The sequence below is a fragment of the Myotis lucifugus genome, unplaced genomic scaffold (assembly GCF_000147115.1).
Source record: "Myotis lucifugus unplaced genomic scaffold, Myoluc2.0 scaffold_228, whole genome shotgun sequence".
Classification (NCBI taxonomy): Eukaryota; Metazoa; Chordata; class Mammalia; order Chiroptera; family Vespertilionidae; genus Myotis; species Myotis lucifugus.
Window position 1 is genome coordinate 1,847,678 of NW_005871276.1, and position 11,800 is coordinate 1,859,477.

Below are 11,800 nucleotides of genomic sequence, written 5' to 3' on the forward strand. Positions count from 1 at the left end.
GGATGTCCACCTGCTGGTTTAGGCCACTCCCCAGGGATCGGGCCTAAGCTGGCAGTCAGACATCCCTCTGGCAGTCCGGGAGCCCTCGGAGGATGTCCCACTTGCCAGCAGGGAGCAGGCCTAAACTGCAGTCGGACATCCTTAGCGCTACTGAGGAGGCAGGAGAGGTTCCCGCCACCACCGCTGTACTGGCAGCCGTCAGCCTGGCTTGTGGCTGAGCAGAGCTCCCCCTGTGGGAGCGCACTGACCACCAGGGGGCAGCTCCTGCATTGAGCATCTGCCCCCTGGTGGTCAGTGTGTGTCATACTGACCAGTCATTCCCAGTGATTCTACTGTTAGGGTCAATTTGCGTATTACCCTTTTATTATATAGGAAAGAGGCCCTGTGCATGGTGGGGGCCAGCTGGTTTTTCCTGAAGGGTATCCTGGATCAGGGTGGGGGTCCTGCTGGGGTGCTTGGCCAGCCTGGGTGAGGGGCTGATGGCTTTTTGCAGGCTGGCCACACCCCCTTCAGGGGGGACCCTCATCCCATGGGGGTGTGGCCAGCCTGGGTGAGGGGCTGAGGGCCGTTTTCAGGCTGGCCACGCCCCCCAGTGACCCAAGGTCCCAGGATCTCCTTTTTTTCTTTTTCTTTTTTCTGGAATTTATTTATCTTCTATAATTGAGCAGAAGCCACAGCCCGGCTGGAAGCAGGTATCTGGGATTTATTTATCTTCTATAATTGAAACTTTGTAGCCTTGAGCTGAGCCCAGGGCCAGCCAGGGCAGGTGGAAAGCTTGGCTTCCTCCATCACTGGAGGCAACCCAAGCCTCCTGCTCGCTCCAGCTCTGTGGCCACCGCCATCTTAGTTGGGTTAATTTGCATACTCGCTCCTGATTGGCTGGTGGGTGTGGCTTGTGGGTGTAGCAGAGTGGCGGCGTGACGAAGTGATGGTTAATTTGGATCTTTCTGTTTTATTAGTGTAGAAAACAAATACAGGCCTGGCTGGTGTGGTTCATTGATTGAGCATCGAACCACGAAGAAGAAGAGGTCACCAGTTTAATTCTGATCAAGGCACATGCCCAGGTTTCAGGCTCAATCCCTAGCAGGGGGCATGCAGAAGGCAACCAATCGATGGTTCCCTCTCATAAATGTTTCTATCTCTCTATCCTTCTCCCTTCCTCTCTCTCTAAAATCAATAAAAACATATTTTGGGGGGAAAAAGAATGAAAGAAAGAAGCCCGGCAGGTGTGCCTCAGTGTTTGAGCATTGACCTATGAACAGGAGGTCAGGGTTTGATTACCGGTCAGGGTACATCCCTGTGCTGTAGGCTCCATCCCTGGTGGGGGCATGCAGGAGGCATCCAAATCAATGATTCTCTCCTATTGATGTTTCTCTCTCTCTCTCCCTCTGCCTTCCTCTCTGAAATAATAAAAATATACTTAAAAAGAAATAGCAAATATAAGCAACATCATGCTTTATTAACCACTCCAGAAAACTGCTCAGGCATCCAAAGTGATCCAACTTCATCAATCCAATTTTCCTAAAATCACCTTTTTCTCATTTAACTCATTTTTGCCAAAAAGTATCCTATATAATAAAAAGGTAATATGCAAATTGACCCTAACGGCGGAATGACCAGTCACTATGATGACGCACAGTGACCACAAGGGGCAAACGCTCAACATAGGAGCTGCCCCCTGGTGGTCAGTGCATTTCCACAGGGGGAGCACCGCTCAGCCAGAAGCCGGCTCATGGCTGGCCAGCACAGTGGCAGTGGCGGAAGCCTCTCCTCTGTGGCAGCACTAAGCCATTAGTCGGAAATCCCCCAAGGGCTCCTGGGCTGCCAGAGGGATGTCTGACTGCCAGCTTAGGTCCAATCCCCTGGGGGAGTGGGCCTAAGCCGGCAGGTGGACATCCCCCAAGGGGTCCTGGACTGCGAGAGGGTGCAGGCCGGGCTGAGGGACCCCTGAGTGCACAAACTTTCATGCACTTGGCCTCTAGTAGTATAATAAATACTTAAGCTGAAATTTACTGAACTCCTAAATACATGTGAAAGACAACTTTAAAATCAGTAATACAAAGACAAAGTCTGTTCTCAGTGACAGTCTCAAATTTGGTCTGAGATTCAGACCCTTAACAGATAGCTTGGGGCGGGAGCTGGCTATGAGGGGTCAATGGGTGAAAAAAAGAGTACAAATGTAAGACTTTCAACAATAAATATTAAAACACACACACATGCAAAGTAAAAGCTTAAAATAAATATTACAGAAACAAAAAAATCAACAGAAGGAAAAAATGAGAGGTGTGCCCTCTAAATCAGTGGTCGCCAACCTTTCAGACCTCGCGGACCACCAGTTGGTGACCACTGCTCTAAATGACAGGAAAGGAGGGAGGAAAGTGAGGTTTAGGTAGATGACTAATACGAAAGAAAAGCACAACATGCCCTAACTGGTTTGGCTCAGTGGATAGAGCATTGGCCTGCGGACTGAAGGGTCCCAGGTTTGATTCCGGTCAAGGGCATGTACCTTGGTTGCGGGCACATCCCCAGTTGGGGGTGTACAGGAGGCAGCTGATTGATGTTTCTGACTCTCTATCCTCTCCCTTTCCTCACTGTAAAAAAATCAATGGAATATGTTTTTTTAAAAAAAGAAAGAAAAGCACAACAAATCAACAATGATGCTTTCCAAACAGTAAATGTTTAGTACCTTTGCATCCCAATCTAAACAAAGCTCATACTACTGATGAATTCCTGCCTCCTCATTTTAGGCATTTGGTATATGCCAGTGATGGTGAACCTATGACACGCGTGGCAGAGGTGACATGCGAACTCATTTTTTTGGTTGATTTTTCTTTGTTAAATGGCATTTAAATATATAAAATAAATATCAAAAATATAAGTCTTTGTTTTACTATGGTTGCAAATATCAAAAAATTTCTATATGTGACACGGCACCAGAGTTAAGTTAGGGTTTTTCAAAATGCTGACACGCCGAGCTCAAAAGGTTCGCCATCACTGGTATATGCTGTGGCCCATGGTATTAACAGGGTCAATTGCCTCAGAGTAAGCAGCTACCAGCCAACAGAAAACACTATCATTTCTTTGTAGTTTTTAGTCAGTCAAGTTAAAACTGAAAGCCTGATATTCTTTTTTGGAAGCAATCAGACAAATCACAATAATTTATTTAATGTATCAATACATTACAGTATAATCTGTTGTTTAAAGGCCTTAAACATAATGTGCCCATTCAGATTAAGCAGGAAAAATAGGATACTGGACAGAAAAGAAATAGGGATCTCTCTAAACTATGTGAATGTGCATTAAATATTAATTTTTAGCAGAAATATTACATAGGTTAACATATTTTAATTTTACTAACAGCTTAGAGTTAGCATATAGCCAAGACAATGCATTCACACACTATGAAATTATTCTAAGGATGGCTAATTTGCCTGCCATGTGTTCTGTGTAAGTGGTACTAAAATAAATACATTTAGAACCTAATTGTATCTTCTTAAAATTTGTATTCCACGTGGATCATTCAGCTAATATTTAGAAAGCAGAAGTTCAGCCACAGATGAACTAAGTTTATGCTGAAGGAGAATAAATTATGATGAATCCCAAGGCCAAACTTTGTAAATTTAACATTAATTTTGCAGAGAAAGGTACTTGTACTTCAATTATAATAATGGCCAGATTATTTTTCCTTTCTTCCAACTGCCCCTTTGTTCTCTCTCCAAAAGGGTCTTCAAAAGAAATGCATACCTCTCTCTTCAAAGAATGTTTGGAAAACGTAGGTATAAAAGGACTTTTAATTTTTAGAAAGACAAATTATTAATGAGTTATTCCCCATTAAAGACTTTTAAGACACACATTTCCTATCACTGACCAATATTTAATACTGACATGATTATTAGTCTTCTCATTTTGTACTACTAGAAGTACAAAACCAGACAAACCACAGCACTCCTGAATCAATCTGCCAAGAACATTTTGAATGAAAGAAACATAAAGAGACTCTGAAAAAGTATAAAAATGTATTGCAAAGAAATAGTCAAAAATATATTAATGCATAGTATTATTCACAATAACTCCAGGAAATGTAATTTAGAGGTCACTGATGACTAAGATGTCAGGAATATTATTCATAACCCCAAACTATAAAAACCACTATAAACTGCAAGAAGCTGGTTTGTGGGCAAAATATAGAGGAAATATAAATTTGAAAGACAATTTTGTGACAGAAGAGGAAGAAAGTAAAGATACGTTTAAAAATAAAAACAACTACATTTTCTTTCCCCAGACTTAAATTTCCACAAATAAAAATGCTATACAATTCTGGAGAGCTGCAATCCAAAGATTAAAAAGTGACAAACACCTTTCCACCAAAGGCAGTTGTCACAAAATGGACTTTGTAACTGGTAAATCTACACATAGCTTTAAATAAAACAGTCACGAAAAATACATACTAATATCTTAAATTCTATGTTATACTTTCACGTATACCATAAGTATATAACAAATGTTACCATAAAAAATTTTAATATTCAAATGTTCTAAAAACAACTTGATATTGAAATTTAGTTCTATTAAGACATGTAAACAGACTCCACCTGAGCTGATCAAACAGTTCGCAACAAGGTTCACAGGCAATGTGGTACAGTACTAGAATGAGAATGGAACATGGCACCCAGTGTTGAATTAAGGCCCAATCTACAACTCAGCACCCTTAGTTCTTTGGACAAGTAACTACTTTGAGCCTCAATTTAACCAACTTTAAGGAAAACTAATGTCTCCTCCAATGCTGTTATTTTGCTAACTGTAAACTGAGACTGTGCAATTACTTAAAAGGTGGTGAATATTCAAAACAATAAACAGATAGAATAACAGACATGTGTCCCTCCCACCAGAGAGAGAGAGAGAAATAGCTAATAATCCAAATGGCCTCATTTTGCCTGCGAGTTGTCTTTATAAACTTGCCTACATGCAAGTGAAGGTGAAATTTAATTGTAATGTTAAAGATGGCTTAGCTACCAAAGAATATAATGTTCTGATGAATCAAACATTTTAAAGATTATATATAATCAAGACAAGAAGCTTTTGCCTAAGCGACAGTGGGAGTTATGGGGACTAGAACTGAATCTATATATATAAAAGCCAAGTGACCGAAACAACAGAACGACCGGAACAACCAGTCGCTATGATGCATACTGCAGCAGCCAACTGGCCCGATCGGGACCCCGACTGGCCCCCACACCCTGACGGGGAGCGGGGCCAGCTGGCCAACTGCCTGCGGCCCCTCCCCCCAGCCAACCTCCCACATGCCCCCCGTCCCCCCCCCCCCGACTGGCCCGGCACAATTAGCCCCCATCGGGGCGGGCCGGCCGGACCCCACCCATGCACCAATTCATGCACCAGGCCTCCAGTAGGTTCATAAATGTACTCAACTCAAATACCTTCCCTCCCAACTTCTCCATGAAAAAGCATAAACTGAAAACATGCTTAAAGTAAAATACCACAGTTTAAAACCATGACTAATATTCAGCAAACAATTCATTACACAATCTCCAAATCCTAAAACCTGTGAATCAAAATTTCTCACTTAGCCCAGCCAGAGTGGCTCAGTGGTTGAGCATCGACCTAGGAACTAAGAGGTAATATAAATTTGAAAGACAGATTTATATTTGTTTTCTTAAATAAAGAAAAAATGTCTTTAAATCATGTGTCCTTTCCTCCACACTATGTTAAAAAACCACGAGAGCCCTAACCAATTTGGCTCAGTGGATAGAGCATCTGCCTGCAGACTGAAGGGTCCCAGGTTCGATTCCAGTCAAGGGCATGTACCTGGGTTGCGGGCACATCCCCAGCAGGAGGCAGCTGATTGATGTTTCTCTCTCATCGATGTTTCTAACTCTCTATCGCTCTCCCTTCCTCTCTGTGAAAAATCAATAAAATATATTTTTTAAAAAAACAAAACCCACCAGAGCTGCTGCACTAACACCACCATTAAAAATAGCAGCTTGAGGCAGTTGTTAGCTGTTACTATACAGCAGTAATTCTCAAACTTTCTGGTCTTAGGATGATTTTATAACTTTTAAAATTTACTGAGGACCCCAAAGAGCTTTTGTTTATATGGATTTTGTCTCCCTGTATTTACTGCATTGGAAATGATAAACTGGGAAATTTCTTTAATGTTTACTCATTTAAGTAACAAGAAATCCATCACATCCTATCTAATAAAGAGGGAATATGCTAATTGACCCTCACGCTGTTGCAAAGATGGCGGCACCCACAGCCAATAAGGAGGGAATATGCTAATTGACTGTCATGCCTTCAAGGTGGCGATGCTCAGCCCTCAGCCCCACCGGGGGCGCCTGCCTCCGGAGTCCCCCAGTACCCTCAGCCCCACAGCCACCCAGGGCCGGCCCGTGGTGCAGGCAAGCCTTGGCTGTCGGCTGCCCAACCGCCCAGGGCCGGCCCGAGGTGCAGGTAACCAGGACCGGCTGAGGCTTGCACTGCCAGCAGTGGCAGCAGCAGAGGTGTGATGGGGGTAGCACCTTCCCCTGACCACCAGGTCACCTCCTACCCCTAAGGGCTCCTGGACTGTGAGAGGGGGCAGGCTACGCTGAGGGCCCGCCCCCTTCCAGTGCATGAATTTTCATGCACTGGGCCTCTAGTGTTAACATAAATAACTTTAAAAAAAATAACTGCTTCCCAAAACAAAAATTGTTAGAAGCATGACACTGTTTTACATTTTGCAAATCTCTTTAATTCTGGCTTAATCAGAGACAGCTGGATTCCCTTATTTGTTTCTGCATTCAATCCCTTTCAATAAGCTGTTTTTGTAGACACATAAGAAAACCTGTCATCATACCATTATAACTGGAGAAGAGTATTTTAGTAACCTTTCAAATAATTGTGGATATTCTTCTTAGATACTACACCAAAATTTCACAAGTGATTATTTCATTCATATTATAGTATGAAAGCTGAAACCAGATCAATAAACCCTCTGTACTTTGTTGCATTAAAATCCATTGGTCTACCTTGCACTTTGAATGTACCTTTTACCCACAAGTGATTTTATTATACCACTAGAGGCCAGTGCACGAGAACTGTTCATTGGGGTAGAGGGTCCCTCAGCCTGGCCTGTGACCTCACGCAGTCCGGGACCCCTCGCTCCTTACCGCCCACCTGCAATGGAGGCGAGAGAGGCTCCCGCCACTGCTGCTGTGCTTGCCAGCCATGAACCCGACTTCTGGCTGAGCGGCGCTCCCCCTGTGGGAGCACACTGACCACGAGGGGGCAGCTCCTGCGTTAAGCATCTGCCCCTGCTGGTCAGTGAGAATTATAACGACTGGTCGTTCTGCCATTCAGTCGATTTGCATATTATGCTTTTATTATATAGGATGATTGATGATTTGGAATATGTGGGCTCACTGAATTATACATATTTTCCAGATGCTGACACATTATTACACACTATCCAAAAAACTATACAAATTAATATCACCACTAATCAAATTAGAGACATGTTTAATTGTTGAGAGGCTATCAAGCATTACAATGGCAGAACCACGCTTTCCAAAATTCTAATTTTGGCTTGAAAGCTCAAATTTTATCATTGACCACAAATACTATGTTATATTCCTTAAAGAGGCAGGCTCACTTCATTTTCAAGTAAATGCTGAATAGTCAAGTATGACTACCCACGGTACATCACTTGTGTTTTTTTTTTAGGTAAAAATAGAGCTTCATAAGAAAAGCACTAGTTTAGTGCTTCACAAATCAAACAATCATACATGTGTCCTTCTCAAAACAGCCATTCTACTTTTTAAATATATATTTTATTAATTTTTTAGAGAGAGGAAGGGAGAGAGATAGAGAGTCAGAAACATCGATGAGAGAGAAACATCGATCAGCTGCCTCCTGCACACTCCCCACTGGGGATGTGCCCACAACCAAGGTACATGCCCTTGACCGGAATCGAACCTGGGACCCTTCAGTCCGCAGGCCAACGCTCTATCCACTGAGCCAAACCAGTTAGGGCGCCATTCTACTTTTTAGATACAGCTTTATGTGTAATTCCCATTTTATCACAGAATGTTTAAAAGACAAACTCAAAGATCAACATTTAATAAAACTAACATTACTGATTCATCAAGGACTTTTAATAAACTTGTATACAGTGAAGAAATACGACTACTACTAGCACAATGCTAACTCTGCCTTGATTCGTCCTAAGCCCTGAATAGTATTAGCCATCATTTCTTTTGCACCATTGGTGCAAGTGTCAGTAGAATATAAAAACATATCTCAGTACTGTTATGAAATAGTTTGGATTTTATGTACTCCTTGAAAGGATCTCAGGAACTCCCACACCCCAAGGCTTCCTCAGGTCACTCCGTGAACCACTGCTACAAACAATATTAGTATCCACCAACATGTCCCAGTTCAACTGATGACCACATCAAACTACTCCAATCCCTTTTGGTGACAACCCCACAAATATTTGTGAGGAAAGTTATTATATCCCCCAAGTCTCTTGCTAAATATCAGCAATCGGAATATAGTTTCCATCAGGGCATTATACTCTGTATTAATGCAGTGGTTCTCAACAAAAAGATTTTGCCCCAGAGTACATATGGCAACATCTAGTGTTTTTTTAGTTATCACTACTAGGAAGATGGGAAGGTGGGGCTGCTGAAACCTAGCAGGTAGAGGGGCATACACTCTACAATACACAGGACAGCCCCATGAGAGATTATGCAGCCCAAAATGTGAGAAACTCCATTAATGAACCTCATTACCATCAAAACTGTTGGAAGCTTCCATCACCATGGCTCTTAAATCATATGAACCTTTCAAAATTATATATGCAGCCAAACCGGTTTGGCTCAGTGGATAGAGCGTCGGCCTGCGGACTGAAGGGTCCCAGGTTCGATTCCAGTCAAGGGCATGTACCTTGGTTGCAGGAGCATCCCCAGTGGGGGGCGTGCAGGAAGCAGCTAATCGATCTCTCTCATCGATGTTTCTAACTCTCTATCCCTCTCCCTTCTTCTCTGTAAAAAAAATCAATAAAAATATTTTTTTAAAATTATATATGCAATTATGTATGGTTTTTAGATAAAATATGGGCTTGTTCACAATGTTGTATAATGACCTAAACTTCAATAATTTATTTTGATTTGGTCCAGTCTGACAAATTTAACAGGACAGGCATACCCAAAATTAAAGTGAAAGTCAAACCTAATATACCCTAGAAATCACAATTCAAAACTTCAAAGGAACAAAAATTAAAGACAGCTGACAACAGAACATGAAAAACAAAGCAAATTAATGAGGGAAAGGGTCTATCTAACTAGGCAGATTTGGTCTTTTTTTGTACACTTTGGGTTAAAAATGAGAGGGCTAGCTAATAAAAAATTTGCCATATTGTTGACATTTCAAGAAGCACACTGGAAAGACAATAACCCGGTATAAATTTGCTGTCTTGACTCTGTCTTCCATCTTATACATTTGACCTACTGTTTAAGAATTTGAAGCACCTAGGTTTTCAAAGGAAATGTACACATCCCTCCTCAAAGGAAGTTTGGGAAACGTAGGTATAAATGGACTTTCGCTTTCTAGAAAGACAATTACTTGAGCTATTTCCTCATTAAAGTCTTTTAATGCATACATTTCCTATCACTGATCCATTTTTAAATACAGACAAGATTACCAGAAACAGAAGTCCCTTTTCAAAAGCAGCAACAAAATGTGAGCTAACACAAAGAAGTCACATGGCATCACTGCAAACATTTAGGTTTATTGTAATTGCTGCTGAATGGGAAAAGGCCACAAAAATCTTGCTCAGACAGGGTTCTCCTGGTGCCTCTTTTCACCGTTCTATGAAAGGATGAATCAATTAGGAATCCTGCAGATTCTAAGATCTTAGGTCTGTATATTTAATTAAACTAACAGATATTCTCATTACAGAAATATGTTGCTAAGCCTCTTGACAAAATGACTGGAGTGTGTGAAAAAAAAGGAGTATGAAATTCCTTTTGAAACGATTGTGTAAAAAGCAGATGTCTTTAAAGCCTGTGTCAAAGTTAGAGCCTCACCTGTAAGAGACACGCACACACATACACGTATATATCTACACTCACATACAGGGTGAGGGGACAGCAGATTCGCAGTTGTTTGTATGGAACACAACAGTTAATAAATAATAATACAAAAATAAACTGTTTCTCATACAACCCTAAACCTACTTTTGCCCCACCCTATCTAAGTGAAACTGTAAAACTATCATCGATAGGTGCAAAAAAGAAACTGTCTTTACTTAAAAAACAAAAACCTGATGTGCTACAATAGGTGTCTAGAAACCATTACTTTGCATTGAAGTAAAAATTCGAGTGTCAAGGACATACTTCGTTTTGGAGCTACAAAGAAACCACCTCCCTCCCTCCCCCGTCTGACAGAGGCACTCCACTCTGAAATGCAGTCTCACTATTTAGGCCTCAACGCGGCTGTATAAACGCAGAAAACAAGCTGCATGTAACCTTTCTATCCCAACGACGATCTCTAAAATGACATCTCCTTTCAGTGAGAAAGGGGAAACTTTCTAAAAGTGTGAAATGCAGGCCTAGTCAGATTCCAAGGCACCAAGGGGACGGCTGTCGGTCTACAATCCGAAAAACACAAAGTATCGGGAAGAGGTGGCGGGAGGAGGACGTATGTTGCAATCCGCGTGCAAATCCCATCAAAACAAACCGGGGCGAGCGAGCGACGCGGAAGCTGGCGCGTGTCGGAGGGCACCCGGGCTGGCGCCCCGCTCCGGGCGGCGGAAAGGCGGGGGAGGAGGGGGTCGAACCGCGGGGCTCCACGCTCCAAGCCGGGCTTTGAACCAGCGCTCCAGCAGCCTCCGACGTGGAAGGGGGTTCATGCTGGAGTCCGGCTTGGGCATCCGGGACGCGCGGAGGGAGGCCGGGAGCGGGAGCGGCAAAATGCTCCGGGAGGCGCGCGCAGACCCGCGGCGAGCAGGGCCCCCCTTCCCCGCCGGACCCCGCTCGGGTTGTGTTTGGGTCCCGGGGCCGCGGCGGGGAAGCGGGAGTAGCGGGGCTGGGTTCCCGGCTCTCCCGGAAGGGGAAGGCCCCGGCCCGCCGGCGACCAAGGCCAGGAAGGGGTGGGGGAAGTGGGGCCCGAGCACCAGGGGAAGTGCGGCAGCGGGCGGGTGAGGAAACAGGAAGCACCCCAGTCCCGCCGACCTCCCCCCGCGGGGCGAGAGCCCGGCCCGCGCGCCACCCTCCCCTCCGGCCCCGACGCCCCCAAGGCCCCGCCAGCATGCGAAAGGAAACAGAACACAAATGACTTACAACGGCATCGTCTCCTGCGCCGGCACCGCCCAGTCACTTCCCCCCCGCAACCGCCGCCGCTGCCGCCCTGGGCATGATCCACTGAGGCGGGAGGGAGGGGGGGGCCTGCCGCAGCCCAGGGTCCAACCCCACTCCCGCACCCGCTCCCGCCGCTTTAAGCGCTTCTCCTCCTTCCCCCTCGTCCTAACATGGCGCCCGAGCGCTACCACAGCAACGTTCTAGAACCGCTGACGCCGCCACGCACGCCGGGCGCGCGCCTGCGCAGAGGCCACCCGGCGCCGCGAAGCCTCACGGGAAAGGTAGTTCGTGAGGCGGCGGAGGGCCGGGCAATTTCCGCCGCAATTAGCATATTCCCACCCGCCTCCGCGAGGAGTGCGGTTCGTCTGAGGGAGCGGGAGGTCAGTCCAGCGGGGATGCTCCCGTGGCCGACGCGGGCGACGGGGCCCGGACGGCGCGAGGAA

At 44.7% G+C, this 11,800-nt stretch overlaps 1 protein-coding gene across 5 annotated transcripts in view; it reads right to left on the reverse strand.

Annotated features, from left to right (window-relative positions):
- PAPOLA (poly(A) polymerase alpha) overlaps positions 1 to 11,548 on the reverse strand; it is a 60,099-nt gene extending 48,551 nt beyond the window's left edge. For 3 of the 5 annotated variants that reach the window (XM_023762022.1, XM_023762024.1, XM_023762021.1), the window contains exon 1: positions 10,738 to 11,315. In XM_023762022.1, coding sequence (XP_023617790.1) covers positions 10,738 to 11,309 — 572 coding nt within the window. In that variant the 5' untranslated portion in view covers positions 11,310 to 11,315. Of the gene's footprint in view, positions 1 to 10,737; positions 11,316 to 11,339 lie in introns of those variants that run through there. The other 2 variants (XM_006098282.3, XM_023762023.1) reach the window with 2 other exon arrangements.
- Between the last annotated feature and the right edge of the window lie 252 nt (positions 11,549 to 11,800).